This window comes from Meriones unguiculatus, chromosome 3, assembly GCF_030254825.1.
Source record: "Meriones unguiculatus strain TT.TT164.6M chromosome 3, Bangor_MerUng_6.1, whole genome shotgun sequence".
NCBI lineage: Eukaryota > Metazoa > Chordata > Mammalia > Rodentia > Muridae > Meriones > Meriones unguiculatus.
The window spans coordinates 74,597,149-74,619,446 of record NC_083351.1 but is presented as its reverse complement, the minus strand read 5'-3'; the positions used below and the strand labels follow the sequence as shown (position 1 = coordinate 74,619,446).

The following is a 22,298-nucleotide window of genomic DNA, read 5'->3' as shown; positions in this document are numbered from 1 at the left end:
CCTCATTGCAATGATATACCTTGAAATATTATTTATACAAAATAGAAACCAGCTGGAAATCAATTATATACCCAAGAATAGTGGAAATGGTAGAATAAATGATCTCAAAATAGAACACAATATGAAACTGTTTGGCATAAAAACAATTTTTAAATGGTTTACTATAAGTGTGTAGAAAAGCTTTTCTTATGATGTCACCTTTGAAAATGTTATTGCAGAACAAAAAAACTAATACATGCAGAAAAATAATTTGAGAAAATAGCACTGGGCAATGAGATTTTGAGTGACAGGAATAAAGTTGTTTTACATTTCTATCTTATAATTGTCTTTCTTGTTCACATTTTCCATAATGATATATAATATTTATAATCAAAAGAGTCTGGTTTTTAAATGTAGGCACAAAAAATGTAAAAGCTCAATATAATTACAGCTGGACAAATCTCAAATTATAGAAGGAGGGGAGAAAGAGAGAGAGAAAGAATATTATCAACTAACAGGTGGCTAACAGGAGAAATTTGTTTTTCACAAAATCATCCAGCAATTAGATAAGTAAAACTTTAAAAAGATGCTTAGAAAATAGACACTCCCAGAACACTATAGTCTTGCTCAAAGCCTCTCTCTCTCCTCCCTCTCTCCTCTCCTCCATGCTCTTTCCCTCCTGTTTCTCTCCCGTGAACCAGCTGTCTTTTCATTTCAGACACACGTCTCTGTCGTTTGATTTTTGTGTGTGTGTGTGTGACCAACAACAGTTATCTCAAAATAACTTACATAAGCCTCCTGATTTTGCCTCTGAAAACTTTTGCTTGCTTCAGCCTCTTGGAATACCTACAGGGTTCGCTATTCTCCACGCACTGTGGTAACCCAAACAAATCTAGAGATGGGGCTGGAAGGATCTTTTACCCATGTTATTTAGGCTCTGAAACCTCTAAGTAGCATTCCCAAAGTAATTCATTCTGTGCGTCGGGAGACTTCCCACTGGGCTACGATTAACCTGCCCTCACACTCTTCACTCTCACGAAAGACTGAGATAAACTTCCTGCTCAGTGTCCGCCCCTGGGTGTGGCTGCTTGCTCAGGCAGCAAGAGACTGCCTCTTCACCCAGCGCATAAAGCCTCCACCAGTCCCCTTAACCAGGCTACGGACCTTTGCTTTCTCAAAAAGATCCCAGCAGCAATCATGGCCACCTTCTTGGAGCTCAGTACCAAAGCCAAGATGCCCATTGTGGGTCTGGGCACCTGGAGGGTGAGTGTACAGTCTTGGGGTATCTGCTTCTTTCAAGTCGGGAGGGGTTTGGGGGTAGGGGCGGAGGTGGGGGGTTGGAACCCTGGAGCCTGGACCCAAGTTGCTTTTGGCTCTTGAGCTGCTTCAGACCTCAAAGGTCTAACAGGCTTTTCCCTAACAAGTGTCAGGTTGCAAGCTGTCTCCAGACTTGGCAGTTACCCTCTTAGCAAACTTTCCTCTGATCTTATAAGACACTCAACATTTTATAAGTCTTGACTGTTTTGGTTATTTTCTGGCTGAGTCATTCAGAGCCAGGACACGCTCCAAATGACCCAACTCCCCTTGCCGCCCACGGGCAAGGACTCCATGTGCAGCGTCTGCCTGGGAGCCTGCGGGAAAGGCAGTCTCAGACCCCAGCCCAGGCTACCGGCACCTGCATTTTACCAAGACTCCACATGCTTCTTGCACACATTAGGTTCCAAGCATGAAGACCACGGAGCCTGGGCCCTCCTCCTGCCTGGCAGTGTTACTCCCTGGCAGAATGCCCCAAGGGCCATCCCATTTTCTGGTGAAGCAGATTTCCCAGCCTCTGTTGAGACAAGTCTGACACTGTCCCATCTCCTAACTCTGCTTTTGCATGTATTTCCTTCCCTTGGTGATAACATGACAGTGGCCTGATTGTTTCCTCTATTTGTTTTCTGGAGACGGAACTTAACAACTTGAATTTTGGTTGCCCTAGAACTCACTCTGTAGCTTAGGTTGGCCTTGACTGCGCAACCCTCCTGCCTCAGCCTCCAGAGGTTATCACAGGTGGGAGCCACATCCAGGAGTTGTTTTTGGAGCCCATGTCTCTCATTCTGGTGACGTAGCCTCTTTCTCATTCTTTAATAATGGCATTTTTGTACTTGTTTGTTTGTTTTTCAAGACAGGGTTTCTCTGTGCAACCTTGGCTGTCCTGGACTCACTTTGTGGTCCAGGCTGGCCTCGAACTCACAGAGATTCCCCTCCCTCTGCCTTCCTGAGTGCTGGGATTCCAGGCGTGTGCCACTGTGCCCTGCTTTCTCATTCTTTGCTCTGTCTTTTTCGTTTGTTCCTGGAACAGATGGAGGACTCTTTGTTTTGGCACTGCGTTAAAATCTTACTTGGATTTGCTCCAAATTAGAAATTTCACTGTCTACCAAGAAGTCAAGCACTCTTTCCAGAAGTAACTCTCAGAAATTAAAAAATCAAATGGAGACCTTGATGAGGGAGTTGTTTTCACAATAAAGATGTGGTATTCACATCTGATCAAAGAGTCTGATCTTATCTGTAGAGACCTTGAAAGCTTTTTTGCATTTACATTTTATTTTGAGGACAATGTCCCCCAGGCTAGCCTCAAACTCACAATCCCTCTGCCTGCTGTTTCCCTCAGTACTGGGATTACACACATGGGCCAGTATACCCAGTGGTTAAAAAATGTTCATTGTATTTAATTCGTGAGTGAAGTCTTATACACTGCTACATGGCAGAGCCCGGATTTATCATACAGTGGTCATTGTTCACATTCTTATCATGGTCTGGGACTGAAATTCCTCTGGGTCCCTTCAGAGTTGAGTTTGGCTTTTAGCAATTTGCAGGGGGAGCCATTTGTCATCCCAGAAACAAGGTCTTAAGAGATCTTTTAAGATCAGGGGGATTAGATAAACTAACTTCTAGCTCAGATGGAGCCTGGAATGGGTGAACATCTCCAGTGACTTTTTTTCTCCTTTGAAAAGCTTGATTTCTTCCTCAGTGTCCCCAGCAATGCAGTGGTTTGGTGTTGCTGGGCTGTATGGAGCCTGTTGAAAGAGGTCTTGATGTAAGAACACCCAACGGCCTTTTCTATTGGCTTTCAGTCTCTCCCAGGCCAAGTGAAGGAAGCTGTGAAGGTGGCCATTGATGCTGGATATCGCCACATCGACTGTGCATATGCATATAACAACGAGAATGAAGTTGGAGAAGCCATCCAAGAAAAGATCAAAGAGAAAGTTGTGACGCGAGAGGACCTCTTCATTGTCAGCAAGGTACAGTAAGCCCCTTGGCGGATATAACTTCAAAGCAGGTAGAAGGATCTGATCCACACCAAGAGCTCTCTCCCTCTCCTAACTTCTTTCTTGCTTTTGTAATAATACCTGTGGGTGTAAATATCCAGATTCCCAGGCAGTACTGAAAAGATTCTGCTGCTGGCCCACCCTCCTATGTTACCTTTCCCATAACAAGGATGGCTCCTTTGAGATTCCAGGACTCTTGCATTTCATGCTCTGTCAGTGAGATCCTTCTGCCCAATCAGAAGCTAGGGGTACCCTCAAGGGAGGGTCTTGGGGCTAGAGAGATGGCTCAGAGGTTAAGAGTGCTAACTGCTCTTGCAGAAGACCAAATCTGGTTCCTCGCACCAACATCAGGTAGCTCACAACTTCTGTAACTCAAGCTCCAAAGAATCCAACACCCTCCTCACGCCTCTACAGCTACCCACTCATAAACACGTATACATACACACTACACATTAACAATAAATAAGATAAATCTTTTTTCAAAAAGGATGGGCCCTGAGCCATACCACTCAGTACTATGTTTTCGGTGGCTATGTAGAGAGAACATTTTTTATTGTTACATAGGAATATCTTTTTATCTCAATAAGGGTGAATATAAAGTATTATTTTTTAAAAAAGGAGAGGGGCATGTAGAGTATGAGGTTGTTGATTGGCTGTAACCAGCTGGAATACTACTCACTTGGAAATTGCATGTGGTGTGACAAACAGACTCATTGTACAGAGTGACCACTAATTCCTCCTAATTCACCATTAGGGCCTGGCTTCTTGGGAATATGGGACTATTCCCCAAATAACATCGGAATGCCAAGTGAGCTAAGAAATGCACAGGATGCTGCAAGCCTGGGAAAGTAGATCACCCTCAACAGTGAGGAAATGATCTGAGTCACTGAGCCCTAGGAACCTTGCGTAAAGATCATGTATATTAATTGTGTATATAATCATTAATCAGGCAGTTTGGTTAAATATAAGTAGTCTCTCCTGAGGTCAGATCAGACTGCAAATCTCTGAGCAGGGAGGTCAAGCAGAGTGTGGCTCTTTCTCTCATTTCTTCCTGATGTCCCTGCTGTCATACTCTGCAGCTGTGGCCCACCTGCTTTGAGAGAAAACTGCTAAAGGAAGCCTTTCAGAAGACCCTCACGGATCTGAAGCTGGACTATTTGGACCTCTATCTGATTCACTGGCCGCAGGGACTTCAGGTTTGCGCTGTTCTCTCAGTCCATAGCTGCGGAGATGGGCCTGTGATAAAGGGGGCATGTGATCCTGTCAGCTTCCTGCTGATCATGTCCAGTGATGCCATCTCGAAACGTCTTGGGATGTTCTTGTGTATTGTGTTTCAGGGTCCAGCACTCCTGCCAATTGAACCATGTGTAGGGAGTGGCTAAGCCAAGTTTGGTGACATGAGGACGCTGGGTAAAAAACCAAAACCAACCACACAACAAAACCCCTACCCAGTGCCTGGAACCTTGCTGCTGCTTGTTGCTGACAGGTTGAAGGGATGTGAATTCTCAGGATGTTCCCCTCATAAACAGCCACTCTGATAGTAGCTATCCAAGCTCTTGGCCTTCTAGAAGCTTCAAGGACAGGACATGGTTATTCTCTTCAGCAAACAACATCCTTCAGATCTAGCCTTTGCCTACTGATCTTGAAATTTAAATTTCCTCCAGGTTTGTGTGAGTCCAGATAGCAGATACACTGCATTCATTTCCTTCCAAGGTGACGGAAATTCCTCATCATGTCTATGACATATAATAGCAGATTTGGAAAGGGGTCCAGCAGTTTCTGTAATTTAGGACTTACATAACCACAGTAGGTTGAGAAAGAGATGCTGTTGAAGTTTGATGTCTGCAGATGTGGCCTCCAGAGCCAACCATGTGCTACGCAGGTGTGGATATTTGGTATTTCACTAACGTAGAGCCTCACTTCATAGGACCAGATGCAACCAACCGGCATTTTGTTTCGTATTTATAGCCTGGAAAGGAGCTATTCCCCAAAGACGATCAAGGCAATATCCTCACCAGCAAAATAACGTTCTTGGATGCCTGGGAGGTAGGTTCCAGCATCTGCCATGCCGTCGAGACTGTCACTGTGGTATGGACAGGCCCAATGCCTGTGTGCAATTCTGTCTCTGTTTCTTTCTAGTTCTTCTAACTCCTCACCATGTTTGGATTTAGGTCTTATCTAGAATCATCTACTTTATTATTATTTTTGTTTTGAGTCAGGGTCTTACTGTGTATACTTGGCTAGCCCGGAGGCCACAGAACCCATCAGCCTCTGCCTTCCCATCTAGTCTAGTATACACAAGATGAAAAACAAGGAGACCCTGTCTCGCAACACATGGGGTTGTCCTTTGACCTCTTCACACTTGCATGCACTTGCATGCCTGCATGCACTCATGTCATGCACATACTCACATTATACATTCAAATGATACATGTCCTTGAGGGTGTGATAAGGATGAAGAGAGCCAACATCCGAAGCCTCACACAGCACATTAGTCTCCAGGCCTATCAGGGAGTGTTGCTTTTTCCAGGTGCAAATGATGAAACCAATAATTTTGAGAATCGGGAAGTGGTCAGGTTATGGATTGGTGATGTGATACAATTAAGATTAGGCTCAGATCTGACTCATTCGTCCACTTACCAGAACCTTTGGCACAGTGCTTGGCAAACAGTGAATGTATATGTAAACATCAGAAAAAAACAAGTATTTTCTTTTGAAAATTAAACAATTCACTATCAGTTCTGTTCCTTTGAAGAACTCAGACCAATACTTGATGTGCGTAATTAACATTCAAAAGCCGAATAAGTCATGGATGTGTTTCTCTTAAAACAAACAAACAAACAAGCAAAACTCTGCCACTGTGTCCTCTTGCAAATGTCAACAGAAGGTGAGCATGCTAGTTTTAAGCCATAATAAAGATTTAAAGACTTGGGTGCTGTTTTCCTGGCAGCCCTGTATTTGTGTTGTGTCTTTCTACTGGTTTTCCTGAGGGGAGGGAACTGATGTAATGACATTAAATGCAAGTCTTCTATGGTTAGTTTATCCACCTCCACAGGGCTCTTGCTACTTTGAACTTTAACTGGAGGCAGCAATACGTAGAGGAGAAAAGTGAATGAGAGTGGAAGAGAAGGGAACGAAGCAGAGCAGCCAGTGTTTTAGAGTGGATGGCAATCCTAGTGTTGTGGAATGCCGTGCTCTGGCCATAGCATGGCCATTGCTTTCCTGTAATCAGAACAGTCTCATGTAAACATAAGACTGGGCCCACTAGTGTTCCCTCATGGAAAGGGGGTGGGAAGAGGACTCATGAGGATCAGGAGGCAGACCACCAGGGGCTCTGGAACAGCTCAAGAGCTAGCACACAGGCCCCTCCTCTCGAATGTGGATATGTAAAACGTTGATGGTTGCAGAGAGATGTAGTAGCCCCAAAGTTGCTCCTATAGGCAGCTCCTGACTCATGGTCCTGTGAGAAGCTCAGTTAAAGGGTTTGTTCTAACAGCTGAGACTTGGATGGTAACCCCAAAGGATGTGGGCTTCTTTGTTGATCTGCTGTTGGCACCCCAATCGGGGGTGAATCAATGTTTATATTTCCTTGATAAATAAGTTAACACCTAGAGATATATTGGAAAGGAATTATTCTTGACAGGTAAATCATTAATTACATCTACGAGTAACTGAAAACTTTTTACAAGAAAGTCTAGAGGGATATATTGTGGATTCAGTTCAGTGGCAGTCTTACCTCCTAAGCACAAGGCGCTGGATCCCATCCCCAGAACAGTGACAGTAGAAAAATAAAATTCAAAAGCTGTCTGTAGTTCTGTAGTCGCTTTTGAATATTTTCTTGAGGCTTTCTGACTAGGGTGGAACAGGGAAAAATTAAAGGTCTTTCCGTATTGGTGCTCAGGGTTGTGCAAACTGTCAAATGAGCCCAAGCAGCCTTACTGTGAAGACTGGCAGCTCAGTGAAAGAAGTACACTGCACATTTATATTCTGCAGGGACCTCTCCTAAATGAATCATAAAGGCATGTTGAATTTGTGGCTGCCAGTATTAGGCATATCATTATTTGACAAAACCTTAAATTGTTCATTCTGGGGGAAAAAATCATTATTTTAATAAGTACATTTCACAGGGTTAACGCACATTCATGGTTGTGGCATCCACGCCTGGTAACATATGCCCCTTGATGGCTGTCAGCTGTCTGGACTGACATTTCCTGCTAGTGTTGCAGGTTACCTAAAACCTGGAGGGATGTTTAGCCATTCTTCTCATTTCAGGACTAACCCAAGCCAGCATCCCTGTATCCTATAGCCACCTAAATGATATTCCTCACTGTGACAGGGCATGGAGGAACTGGTGGACCAGGGGCTGGTGAAAGCCCTGGGCGTCTCCAACTTCAACCACTTCCAGATTGAAAGGCTCCTGAACAAGCCTGGACTGAAACATAAGCCAGTGACCAACCAGGTACATTCTGTTTGGTGCAGGGTCCTGCTCTGTGCCTGCTTCAGCCCTGGGAGGCCAATGGACCAAGTCTTCTTTCAGGGATCAGTGTTCGGGATGCTCAGGGAGGTGGGAGGCAGATCTCTGGGTCTGGTTTGTAGCTCATCTGTCAGTGGGTTGTATCTGGCCTTTGTATTGGTCTTTTCTTGTTGTCTAGCATTCCCTCTCAGCTACTCAGGAAGGCCTATTTCCCCAGTGACAGAGATGTTCTCTCTTGCAGGTCGAATGCCACCCATACCTCACCCAGGAAAAACTGATCCAGTACTGTCACTCCAAGGGCATCACTATCACAGCCTACAGTCCTCTGGGCTCCCCAGATAGGCCTTGGTGAGGCTTCAGAGTGGTGACTTTCTTTTATCACTCTTAAAATTATTGTTTAATAATTGGTTAGTTTTGGTATAAATTTCATATGCACCTGGAAAAAAAGTGTACCTATAGCAGTATATCTGACACATCCAAATAGGATGGCAGGAGTGGGGGATGGGGAGGGGGTGTGAGAAGGCACAATGTTTAAAAACAAAAAGGAGACAGGATGTCTTACCTCTTAAGAGTGCTTTGTTTCTGCTTTTTAATGCTAGGGCACCCTTTACGAATGACTGAGGCTTCAGAGCCTGTGGAGGGGACCACAGGAAAGACACAAAGCTTCCAGGTGGCTCCCTGGCCTGTTCTGCATATAGAGAAGGCTGTGATGCTCAGCCTTGATACTGTCATGGAAATGGAGGTCATGCTTATGTAACAGCTCTGGTGATTTACTCACTCCAGCTCTCTTTCTGCATTTAGGGCCAAGCCAGAGGACCCTTCACTGCTAGAGGACCCCAAGATTAAAGAGATTGCTGCAAAGCACAAGAAAACCTCAGCCCAGGTAAACTATGGCAACACCCCCCCCAATCCTGCCATCCATTTTATAGTCTTGTTGTATTCTTTGTATTGCCTTCTTTTAGCCCCTTGGAGGGGAAGAAATGGGAAATGTAAATCTGTTTGCATCTTCAGGAGACACAGCTGGTAGCAAACAAGGACCACTTCTGCTCATTAGCTTTTTGCCAAGTTCTCATTCCTAACTAGAGAAATCATGGTATTGCCCTCAAGAGTAAGGGAGATAAAAGAGCTAGAGGGAGCTACAAAGGTTGTCCTTGTCTTTTCTATGCTGTGATAAGACACTTCAAGAAGAAGGGGCTTATTTGGAGCTTACATTTCCAGAGGGAAAGCAGCTATTACTTGTCCGGGTGGGGAGCGATGGTGGCAGGCAGGCAGGCATGGTGCTGGAGCAGCATCCAAGAGTCACATCTCAACCCCAAACAGGAAGCTGAGAGCACACCAGGAATGACATGAACCTTGAAACCTTAAACCTGCCCCTGGGGACATCTTCTTCAACAAGGCCACACCTCCTTCCCATTCCCAAACAGTTCCACTACCTGGGGACTAAGCTTTCAAACGGGCGCACCTGTGGGGCCATCCTCAAACCACCACAGTCCTCTTTTAGTGAACATATGCATTCACTTTTTGTGCTCAGGTTCTGATTCGGTTCCACATCCAGAGGAATGTGGTGGTGATCCCCAAGTCTGTGACACCAGCACGTATATATGAGAACTTCCAGGTGAGGCCCCGGCTGACCATCTGCTATGTATGTATGATAGGAAGACTCTCATTAGGATCTGTCATCCCATCCCCAGATTATTGGTGTGTCATTCCCTAACTTCTGATCATCTTGTGAACTCTTCTTGTGAAGAGAGCTGGCCTCAACAGAGCTGAGATGAATCAGCAGTAAGCCACAAATGGGCTGAGGATGGGGCTCAGAGAAACCCTGTCAGCTCTGAGCATAGATGTATTATATTATGCCACCAAAAAGACTCTTGTTTTCCCATGAGCACTTACATCAAGAGCCATAGACTATCTTGCCCAAGTGCATTCTGTCCTGGCTTGTACAGCAACCTTTTAGCTGGAGAACAGGCATGGACTGGGCTTGAAGGGATGTCCTTCTGGAAGAGTCCATGTGTCCCTCAAGGATTAGACACTGTATAAACTGAGATTTTGTGACTATAAGCCCAAGGTCTATTTTTGGAACACTGAACCTATAGAAAATGGTTTGCATGCAGTGTAAACCTGTGTGTGCATAGGGGCTGCCTTCAGCCTCAGGCACCAGCTCTTCCCTTGCTGAGGATGTGTTGGGACTCTTGTCTTTCCAGGTCTTTGACTTCCAGTTGAGTGATGAGGAGATGTCCACTATCCTCAGCTTCAACAGAAACTGGAGGGCCCTCCTGCTGCCTGAGTAAGTGGGGTAGGGTTATGCCTGAGCCTTCTGAAGATGAAGAGAATTAGCTGGAAGGGTTGGAAGACATCCAGGATGATAACCTTTACCCTCAAATACTATTTTTTGGAAGTTGTGTAAAAGTAAAATTTGAGTCATGGAAAGTCATGACTACTAAGTGATGCTAATTCTCTGAAGTTTACCTGTAACAACAGATTTTTAAGAAGCAACAGGCTGCTCCCTTGCAGGAGGCCAGAGCGTTCATTCACTTGCTTATCTATGTGCTGTGTTCCAGTTGTTTATACAAACTTCATGTATAAACTTCATGTTTCCCAATCTTATATTCCAAAAATATCTGAAGTAGCTCTAAGTATGTATGCCAGACAGTAAGAAATGCCACAGAGAAAAATAAAGTAGGTAAAAGGTATAGGAAATAGTGCATCCTAGTGTCACTGACACTTTATATGTAATGACCCAGAGGCAGTTTTGCTAATAAAGTCACAGTTGAAAGAAGCAAGAGATGCACCACCTTTCTTGGCAGTTACAGCAGTGGATGCAAACGCCCTGAGGTAGTGGATTTAGGGCACTCGAAAAAGGAGACCAGTGAAGCAGCAGCAAATAGGTAAGGGCTCCTATGAGAAGAAATGAATTCAAAGCTCTTAAAGCTTAAGAGCATGCAGGTGGTATGGACCATGAGACAGACTTTGATTTTAGGTGGAAGGAACTTAGGAGCCAGGAGAGGAACAGAGCTTGGCATGATCTGACACTACTTAACAGTTCCACACTGACTTCTGCTTTGAGTGGTCACAGGGAGCCTACTTTGGTAATCTAGGGAAGAAAGGATAATGATTGGAGCTGGCTGCCACTAGAAAATAGCCAATTGAATTTGTCAAAAGTTAACAAATAGGGTTTTGCTTGGTTGGTTTTGTTTTTGTATGAGCAATTCAAAATGACAGAACTGTCATTTAGAAGTCAAGGATTTAGCTTGAGACATGATTGTGATGCCATTTGTTCACAGTCTAGGTAATGGGAGAAAGTTACATAAATGAGTAGAGGTAATGGATTGGTCTACTCAGAAGTAAGTCCAGCTGGCTGCTAACCCAAACTTCAGTCCTCCCATTTCCTTATCTACAGAGGAGGCGTGATAAGACCAGTTACAGCAAATATCCATTGAATACAACTAGGATTTATCAGAGATCCTGGCTCATGGCTTATCTTGCCTTGTTTAATGCAGCAACCATAATACAGCAACCAATCTGTAGATTTCAACATGATTTCTCACTTTTCTATAAAATGGAAAGAATCAAACAGTATTTGTGAAGCCTTTATGTGTCACTTTTCTTTCTTTTTGTTTGTTTGTTTTTCCAGACAGGGCTTTTCCATGTAGCCCTGGCTGTTCTGGAACTCACTCTGCAGACTAGACTAGGCTGGTCTTAACTCACAGAGACCCACCTACCTCTGCCTCCCAAGTGCTAGGATTAAAGGCGTGCGCCACCACTGCCCAACTGCCAGGTTCTAGTAACCTATTATTATGTCCTTATTCTGACGACCTGGCTACTTCCCTGCCCTCTTATCAAATGTTCTCATCATTTTAAGGGGAAGTTCCTGATATGGAGCCGCTTATGTGTCTTAGCTCCGGGAAATGGAGTGAGGAGAGCCTGGGAAAGCATGTAGAAAGAACGTTCTCATGTAATATAACCTCCCTAGGCTGGGGAGGGGCTCAGCTAAGAGTGCTTGTCTGGTGGGTATGAAACCTTGAGTTGGACCGAAATAGTCCATCAAACCAGGTCTGTTTCAAATTCATGGCTTCTTTTCCTTTCATTGCTGTTACACACAAATATGTGTATTCCTAAGATATCAAGGAAGGGCATATGGGAGATTTTGGAGGGAAGAAAAGGAAAAGGGAAGTGATGTAGTTATATTATAATCTCAATACATAAAAGAAATAATTAAAAAAAATAAAACCAGGCCTGGTGGCACGAGGCAGAGGTAGGAAATCATAAAGTTCAAAGTTGTTCTCCTTTCTGTAAGTTCAGCCTGGGATACATGAGATCCTCTCAAAATACCTCAACAAACAAACAAACAACTACGAGACAGCACTAACGTTTGCCCCATACTCGTTGCTGCAGGACAGCAAACATGGAAGAATATCCCTACAATGCAGAATACTGAAGCTCAGTCACTTCCTCTTTGCTGATGTGTGCCTCTCTCCTGGAGCCCCGTTTAAGCTAGCCTACCTGATACAGGCTGGGTTTAAATTCCCACGTTGAATCAGCGGCAGACTATTGCAAGGAAATGTGACTCGGAGAAGCAAACGGGCGTTTCTTTCACTAATTTGATCTGAACAAATGTTTGTCAAAAACCAGGAACTCTGGTAACATTTGGTTGACATTTATTCTATAAATGTGTGGTATATTAAGTGTCTTTTTTGTTTGGTTGAGATTACAGTAACTTTTTGCTTTACTGGGATTTTTAAATTTTATTTTAATTACACCTTTTCCATGTCAGTGCACAGCACTTGCCCAGTCCTTTGTATTCCCTTCTCTCAATTCAATAAACAGAATGAGTAATTAAATAAAAAAAAACATTTGAGGGTATAAAAATAAAATAGAATAATAAAAATCATAACATTAACAAGCATATCTAACACATTCTGAAGTGATCTTTGAATGAGTGAACTCACTGGGTCCAACTCTTATAATTTGCAGGTTGCATGGGAGGAAGTGGAGGGAGGCATGGCAAAGCCAAAAACTTGCTTGCCTGAGATCCCTGTGTAAAGTGTCTAAAACTAAGTTTCAAAGGAAAGTGCACCCAGGGAGAGCTCAAGGCATTTTGATGCCCCCTCCTCCCGTCTTCTTATTTCTTCTACTTTCCTGTGACTTTCTTGACCCATTCTTCCTGTTGCTCCCCATCATGCCAAAGAGTCAGTGCTGGTGGTGGAAGAGCCTGAAATCCACAAAGGACATCCCTGGAATGGGGTGGTAACTGAGTCTGGACATGAAAAACCCTATTGCTGGGAGCCTGGCGCACATCCCTTTGCTATAGCATTTTTTCTTGCAAACATTGCAGTCATCTAGAAAGGCCCAGGGAACAGAAAGGGCGTCTGGCCACCCATCTCACAAACTTAAAAGGCTCATATTTGGCCATGTCTGCCCCAAATGTTTTCAAAAACAGGTCTGCTAGCTCCTAGATCCTGCCTTTGCTCCAGTGTGCATGGTGGGGAGAGATGGTGGACACCCACACCTCCAGGATCCCCAGTCAGCTGGCTGCCTCTGGATTCTCAGCCGGGACTGCTGTTGTGGAGTTAAAGGACCTGAGATGTAAAACGTGGATTTTCTGATGTCACTTCCCATAGAAGTCACACTTGTTGCAGAATACCAGCTCTGTCTTGCAGCTTTGACCTGGATTCTGTCTTAGCAGTTCGCACAGCTTCTGGGGTTAGGCCACATCTGTCCATTCCTTAGTATAGTGCTCCACCAAGTTATCAGAGGGGTGGTCCTTCCTTCGAGGCTCTGGTGTTTACCTCATTGGCTCTCTCCTACTTTTGATGGTTGTTGAAGCAGTGCCTGATTTTGTAGTTACTTATTCAGAAGTACTGACTTCTCTCTTTGACTTCTCCTGATACTTTTACAGGGAAACATAGGATCACCCCCAGCAAGCATGCCATTATCACCACCATCATCAATCAATCCATATTATTTGGTTTTTAGAGACAGGGTCTCACTATGTAGCCCTGGCTGCCCTAAACTAAATACACCAGACTGACTTCAAACTTACAGAGATCTACCTGCCTCTGCCTTCTGAGTGCTGGGATTAAAGGTGTGCACCACCATACATGGAAAAGTATCTTAACGTAACTTCTGTTTGCAAAGACCGTTTCTTCAAATAATGTCTTTATTCTGAGGTCTGGGCAGCCAGGCTTTAGGCTCACTAGCCAAGCAATGTCTGGAACATTATTACACCTTTATTGATTACTCAGTATTGCTGAGACTATAGTGTGGACATATACAAAGGAATTTACTATCGTATTACATTCATTTATTACCAAGTAGCCAAATTGTTATCTCTTGCCATCATCTGAATACATTTGCACTTTTTTTTTTCAGTAGCTTGTCTGGTTTTGCATTTATCCATTCTTGGGCTCTATGTGTTCTGTGAACACTGCAGACTGCTACATGAGGTCAGCTTTCCAGGAACATTTGTCCCATCACAATGTGGTCAGAATCTATGACCCTCGCATGACCTTCATTGTGTGATCCCTGAATGTGGGCAGACTGTGAATGTGATGAGATTGTGCTCATACAATAGATTTGATGAAGTAAGTGGTTTGGTCTTTGTGATTGTCTTTAACCCACTGAGTCTTAGATACAAATCACTAGGGAGGGTATGACTTACCTGTGTGGCTTCTGTTCAGAAGACTATCACCTGTGTGGAAGGTGTCGGAGAAAGCGTAGTGTAAAACACCAACAGTACAGGCTCTAAGATCAACAACCAATAAATGGGACCTCATGAAACTGAAAAGCTTCTGCAAAGCAAAGGACACTGTTGTCAGAACAAAACCACAGCCTACAGATTGGGAAAAGATCTTCACCAACCCTATATCTGAGAGAGAGCTAATATCTAGAATATATAAAGAACTCAAGAAGTTAAACAGCAACAAATCAAGTAACCCAATTTAAAAATGGGGTACAGAGCTAAACAGAGAATTCTCAAGAGGAATATCGAATGGCAGAGAAACACTTAAAGAAATGCTCAGTGTCCTTAGTTATCAGGGAAATGCAAATCAAAACGACGACCCTGAGGTTTCACCTTACACCCATCAGAATGGCTAAGATCAATGGCTAAGCATGTAACAACACATGTTTGAGAAGATGCGGAGAAAGGGGAACACTACTCCATTGCTGGTGGGAATGTAAAGTTGTACAACCACTTTGGAAATCAATCTAGTGCTTTCTCAGACAATTAGGAATAGTGTTACCTCAAGATCCAGCTATACCACTCCTAGGCATATATCCAAATATGCTCAAGTACACAACAAGGACATTTGCTCAACCATGTTAGTAGCAGCTTTATTTGTAATAGCCAGAAGCTGGAAACAACCCAAATGCCCCTCAATGGAGAAATGGATACAGAAATTGTGGTACATTTACACAATGGAATACTACTCAGCAATTAAAAACAAGGAAATCATGAAATTTGCAGGCAAATGGTAGGATCTAGAAAAGATCATCCTGAGTGAGGTAGCCCATAAGCAGAAAGACACACATGGTATATACTCACTAATAAGTGTATTTTAGACATATAATAGAGGATACTCATACTAAAATCTATACACCTAAAGAAGCTAAAGGAGGACCCTGGGTAAGATGACCAATCCTCATTCAGAAAGGCAAAGAGGATGGACATCAGAAGAGGGAGAAAACAGGGAACAGGACAGGAACCTACCACAGAGGGCCTCTGAAAGACTCTACCCTGAAGCGTGTCAAAGCAGAGGCTGAGAATCATAGTCAAACTTTAGGCAGAGTGCAGGGAATCTTCTGACAGAAGGAGGAGATAGAAAGACCTGGAGGGGACAGGAGCTCCACAAGGAGATCAACAGAACCAAAAAATCTGGGCACAGGAATCTTTTCTGAGACTGATTTCCAACCAAGGACCACTCCTGGAGATAACCTAGAACCCCTGCATAGATGTAGCCCATGGCAACTCAGTATCTAAGTGGGTTCCCTAGTAATGGGAACAAGGACTGTCTCTGACATGAACTCAGTGGCTAGCTCTTTGATCACCTTACCCTGATGGGGGGGGCAGTCTTACCAGGCCACGGAGGAAGACAAAGAAGCCAGTCCTGATGAGATGTGATAGACTAGGATCAGATGGAAGGGGAGAAGGACCTCCCCTATCAGTAGACTGGGGGAGGGGCATGGGTGGAGAAGAGGGAGGGAGTGTGGGATTTGGAGGGTAGGAGGGAGGGGTGTACAGTTGGAATACAAAGTGAATAAACTCTAATTAATAAAAAAAATTTAAACTTTATTACAACATCAATGTTTCAAACTGCAGGGAACAATTTCATAGTTCTTCATACCCATTTCAACCTTCGTCTGGACCCTGAAGTCAGTGTGGCTCATGCTCACATTCACTCTCCCCAGGTTGATTCAGCCCCACACAGACACTCCCTCTCTCTGCAGGAGATGCAGGGCTGCTCTCAGATGTTTTTAAGATCTAGACACTTGAATGTGTCTTGGATCTGCATGATGTTTTCAGGGAAGTTCATAAAACCAAAGCCATTTTTATAAATATGCTAGAACCACATTTTTGTGTTGATCTTGTTAGATTTTTGTTGTTGTCAGAGACAACAACAGTCGACACAAGCCACAGACAGCTGGGCAGAGGGAACGTCACCTGAGAAAGTGCTCTCATTAGACCAGCATAGGTAGGCCTGTGGGACATTTTCCTGATTAAAGATTGGGAGGCAGTGCCACCCCTGTGCAAGATTGTCCTATGTCGTTTAAGAAAAGAGGCTGAGTAAGTCACGGGGAGGAACCCAGAAAGCAGCATGCTCCATCAGCTCTGCTTGAGTTCCTGCTTTGGCTTCCCTCAATGATGGACTGTGATCTATAAGGCAAGTGAACTCTTTCCTCCCCACAGCTTGCTTTTGATCATGGTGTTAATCGCAGCAAAAGGAAACAAACTAAGATAACTTATTCTGCCAAAGTACTCAATGAAATTTCTAGTCAAAGGCAAGAGGAATACTATGCTACAAAGTCAAAGCCAGCCTGGTCTACACAGAGGGTCCCAGGGCAGCAGAAGCCCCTGTTACAAAACAGAAACAGAGAGGTGACAGATAGATAGATAAATAGTAGATAAATAATAGGTGATAGATGATAGAGATCCAGCTATCTCATGAATTGAAAATGCATTAAAGGTTTTGTAAAAATGCAAATTAATGCCACTTTTGTCACTGAACTTTTATTTTGGAAAATGTTGATATTTATGTGCAATTTTTTTAAAGATTTATTTATTATTTATACAACATTCTGCCTGTACACCAGATATTACTATGGATGGTTATAAGCCACCATGTAGTTGCTGGGAATTGAACTCAGGACCTTTGGAAGAACAGGTGTTCTTAACCTCTGAGCCATCACTCCAGCCTTATGTGCAATTTTTGTATGTACTCTTTTTATTCTCACTATGTAGACTTCCCAAGTTAAACATAATTATATGTAATCCCAATAAATTAGTTGCTCCCCACCTCCTCATTGGTGTGCTACAAATATATTCTATATACAATATACTGACAGTGGAACACAAAAAGGATAACTTTATTTTCAGTACTGGAGGTTGAAATTAGGACTTTGTACATGCCAAGCGACTGTTCTGCTAGTGAGTGTCTGTGGCCTCTTTCAAGCTAATCTGCATGCATGCTGCATCTGTGGTACCTATAAGTTCATCTGGGTGTATTCACCCAGGTGCGAAGCTAAATGCGGCGCCAGGAGCTCACTGTAGACATCTTTACTCTGCCTTGGTTCCTGGAACAGGGTCTCTCATTGAACCTGATCCAATGATTTCCGCTATAGTGGCTGGCCAGTGAACTCCAGGGATCTGCTGTCTCTGCCTCTCAAACACTGAAATTACAGACGTGTTGTTGGACCTGACTACTTACATGATGTTTGGAATCAGAAGTTCAGGTCCTCATCCTTGCAGGACAAACGTGCTACTGAATGAGCCATCTGTTGGTGCCTCTTCTCTTTTCCTTTATTCTTTTTTCTTCCTTCTCTCTTTCCTCTCCTTTCCCTCTTTCCTCCCTCTCTTCTATTATTTTTTCTTTTTTTTTTTAAGACAGACTTTGACTTTCTAGCGTAGATTAGGCTGACCTCAAAAATCCTTATGTAGTCAAGGATGACTTGACCACAATTCATGTTTTTCCTTGCTTTTATTTATTAATCATTTTTTTAAAATAAAGGTCTTGTTATATATTCTAGTCTAGCAAAAAGCTCACTGTGTAAAGCCTCAAACTCAAGACCCTCATACCTTGGTCTCCAGAATTCTTGAAATACAAATGTGGGCACCATGAACCAAAAACAACTGTAGTTTTCAATGCTAAACCTTGTAGTCTCTGAACCAGAGCTACACACAGAAGTGTCCCAGAAGTAGATACTTGAGAATGCTGTTTTGTGTCTCTTCACTCACTCAATATAACCATAGGCTTGAAAATGATCTGAAGGAGAAGTCCTGAATTTCCCATGAAAATGTCAACAACATGGACATCTGAACAGAGGTCTTCTCTTGAGGAAAAAAAAAAAAGTATAGATTTAAAACGATGGTAAATGAGAGTAAAATCAATGATGGTATAAACAAGAGAACATGATGTCTAACTGGACTTTGGTGGCTTGCAGAGGCTTAGAGCAAAAGAAGCGCTTTTATTCAGATGTCTGTTGGGAGAAAGGACACTGGAGCTAAAACCTCTGTCTTTCCCACCTCTCTTGAGACAGGGTCTCACTATGTACTTCTGGTTGGTCTGGAACTATAGACCAGACTGGCCTTGGACTTACCTGCCTCTGCCTCCCAAGAGGTCATTCACATGCCTGGATGAAACCTTTCCTTTTAATTTAGAAATGAGCTATCTAATATTCAAGCTGATAAACTTATTAACTAACTTTGGTTAGAAAGTGACCCATGGGCCTTTTGTGTACATACAGGCAGAACAGTATATATATATAATAAATAAATCTTTTTTTTAGTTAAAGAAAATTTTATTTATTATGTGTATGCTGTTCCGCCTGCATGTACACTGCACATCAGAAAAGGACACCAAATCTCATTATAGATGGTTGTGAGCTACCATGTAGTTGCTGGGAATTGAACTCGGGACCTATGAAAGAGCAACCAGTGCTCTTAAACTCTGAACCATCCCTCCAGCCCTTCTTTAACTTTTTATGTATATCATATTATGCATATATAGTGATCAGACCAAAAAAGTTTAAAAGGATACATTTCTTAAAAGTACAAGCCAGGAATATATTCTTAAATTTGTGAGGCTAGAAAATACCTATCAAAGTTCTTAGTAAACCTTTCCACTTTGGGTAAAAGTAACCAAAGCTTCTGTACAATGAGTTCCTTCAAGAAGTAAAGTCTCTCTTCTGTCCATTCCTTGACTTTTGTGCTTGGCTAGTATGTTGGTACAATGTTTTTTTTTTTTTTAATGTATACACCTTACCCTTGTTCATTCAAATTCTAATGTCTCCCCACCCCACCCCCAACTCTCTGGTTTCAATCTGGATATTGCATTGTGATACTCAATGTTGGGATCAGCAAGCAGGCACTTCTACGGGCAGACCTGGGGCCTGACAGACCGGGTATCAGGCATTTGGAAAGACACCCAGACCACCTGCTGACCACCTGGAACCACTCGTGCATGCTCTGGATCACCCTATAAAGAGAACAGGAGCCCCCCCCCACCTCTTCTCTGCCTCGTCTCCCTGCGACCCCTTACCCCCTTCCCTAATAAACCTCCCACGTGGAACGATCTCCTGGTGTGATCTGTGAACCCGCGTGTAACCTCTACAGGAGCCCAATTCCTAACACTCATTCTAAGCATCCTGTCTCAACTCCTGTGTAAACAGGAACAAAATAAAAGCAACTAGACACAATGTTGAGCAGGGAGGAGCCAGAGGACAGGAAAGAGGGGAGGAGCCAGAAGGCAGGAGAGGAGTGGGAGGAGAAGGAGGAGAAGGAGGAGAAGGGGTGAGAGGAGAGCAAGGAGAGGGAGCTGGAGGAGAGATCTTGGAGGATGTGGAGCATGAACCAGACCTAAGATTTCACAAAAAGCAAGTGTAATGTGGGAAATCTAAATATTAGGAAACTGAGGGCTTGGAGGTTTAGGAGGGAGTAAATATTGCCCAGCATTGTGTTCTAGGTTAACTAAAAACCCAGTCTCTGTGTGGTGATTTGGTTATACAGCTGTTTAAGATTAACAGCAAGCTCTACTAGAAGATAAATCAATAATAAATATTAATTATCACTTACAACAAATGGCACCCAACTAATCTAAGAATCCATACCATTTAAATCATACTTAAATATAATTTGGAGGGGGAATAAGCTCCCAGTGATAAAACCTAAACTTAAAACCTAAAAACTCCCAGGTTAATTACTGTCTCTTTAAGAGAGACTGTTAAACAGGCCTTGGAGCAAAAGGCAGCCTACTGTGGGCAGACCCCAGACTTAACATAACAAAACTAGCGCCACTACAGTCTAACAGGATGGAAGAAACAAAAAAAAAAAAAAAAAAAAAAAAAAACAGACTTCTTGGAACTTGGCTGATAACCTATTCTATGGTTTTAAGACTGAAATAAAGGAAAGTCTAGAAATTGTAACTATGCCTACATTCATAGCCCTCAATTTAACTTTAATCATTGCATTAGCCTTTTATGTCTTCTCAAAGGCAAAGGCTTTAGAAAAGATACTAGAACATTATAAAAGAAAAAGTGAAGGTTGGAAACAGGACATAAAACAAGAAATACAAAAACATGCAGAACGGAATAAACAACAGGAAGGTAGGGCAGAGGTTTTAGAAGAGATACTGGAACAGCACAAACAACTAGAACAATATAAAGAAAAAATTAAAGTGGGAAGAGAGGCATAACACAAGAGATTCAAGAGATTATTGAACAAAACAAACAACAGGGAGATAGGTATGAAATGTGGGTGCAGACCTTAAGAGAAGAGTTTAGAATACTAAGTAAAGAAAATACTCAGGCAGAGGCAAAAGACAAAAATAAAGAAAGCCTACCAAAGGTGGTTAAAAAACAAACATTGGCTTATCCAGTCAGTATACAGCAGAGACCAGTAGATGATGATCATCCACTGAATTATCATGAAGCTGAATGGCGCCCTGTGGAAGTGCTAGATCTGAGGAAATTTAAGGAAAGTGTCACTAATTTTGGAATGCATTCACCATTTGTAAAACAAATGCTGACTTCCTGGTCAATCAGAAGTAAGGTAATCCTAAAAGACTGGAAGGAAATGACAAAGCAATATTAGAACCTGGGCTATATTTACAATGGCTTTCGTGGTGGAGAGAGAGCACACAAAAATAGAGCCAGAGGTGTTGGTGTTTCCAAGGAACAGCTGCTTGGTGATGGCCAGTATGCTGACAAGGAGATACAAGCTGTATATAATGAGGAAACCTTAGCATTATGTTGCTTAGCAGCCTTAAATGCTTGGGACAAGGTTGAGGAATCAGGAAAAAGGCTTGAGCCATTCTCCCAGGTCATACAAGGTCCAACTGAAACATTTACTAACTCTTTGCAAAGATTGACTTCAGCTGTGGATAGAAGTATATCAAATCCACTAGCTAGAAGAGCACTAATAGAATCTTTAGCTTTTGAAAATGCTCATACTGAATGCAAAGAGGCAATAAGGCCATTACGAGCAAGATCTGCTCCAATAGACGAATGGATTAGAAATATGATTGACATTAGACCTCATTCACCCAATTTGACCTTGATAGGAGAAGCTACCCCAAAAGACCTTGGGAAATGTTGTAATTGTGATGGGCGAGATTACTACAAAAGAAATTACCAGGAAAGCCAAAATAATTCAAGAAGGGAGCCTATGTTTCCTAGAATATGCAGAAGATGTGGCAAGGGTCGTTCGTCACTGGCCTAGTGAATGTAGAGCAGTCACAGATAAATGGGCTAATCCTTTATCAAAAAACACCCAAGGGGGCCTCTCGCAGGCCCCAGAACAGGACAGGATACTCCTCCACAAGAAAATTAAACACCACTGCTCTGGGAATAAACATTAAAAACTTAGACGAGGCCAAAGCAGATTCTATAGATAAATCAAAAAACCAGGAAGAGAACAAAAAACAAATATATTGGCAAGCCTTTATAAATGATCAAAGGCCAAAGTTAAAGATAATTTTAAATAATACTGAAATTGAAGGCATGGTAGATACTGGGGCTGATGTCACAATTATTACTTCTAAATCCTGGCCCCCAAATTGGCCACTTCAAGAGGTGGATATTCAATTCCAAGGAGTTGGAACTTTATCTAAAGTGAAACAAAGTGTTAGATGGCTTAAATGTACAGGACTAGAAGGTCAAATAGGAAAATTAAGGCCATACGTGGCTGAGATAGCCATAAACTTACGGGAAGAAATCTGTTACAACAATGGAAGACCCAGATTAACATCCCCCCACGTTCTGAAACAAGCCAAAAAACAGGTAATACTCCTGATAAAGAAGCTAAAATTATTAAACAGTGT

The 22,298-nt window shown here is 42.8% G+C and overlaps 1 protein-coding gene across 1 annotated transcript; it reads left to right on the top strand.

Annotated features, from left to right (window-relative positions):
• Nucleotides 1-1,059: 1,059 nt before the first annotated feature.
• Nucleotides 1,060-12,670, top strand: Akr1b10 (aldo-keto reductase family 1 member B10). The gene is made up of 10 exons (XM_021635133.2): nucleotides 1,060-1,242; nucleotides 3,096-3,263; nucleotides 4,370-4,486; nucleotides 5,259-5,336; nucleotides 7,627-7,749; nucleotides 8,006-8,112; nucleotides 8,566-8,647; nucleotides 9,296-9,379; nucleotides 9,969-10,051; nucleotides 12,160-12,670. Exons 1-10 carry the CDS (start codon nucleotides 1,177-1,179, stop codon nucleotides 12,200-12,202), a joined length of 951 nt encoding a protein of 316 aa, XP_021490808.1. The 5' UTR covers nucleotides 1,060-1,176; the 3' UTR covers nucleotides 12,203-12,670.
• Nucleotides 12,671-22,298: the final 9,628 nt, after the last annotated feature.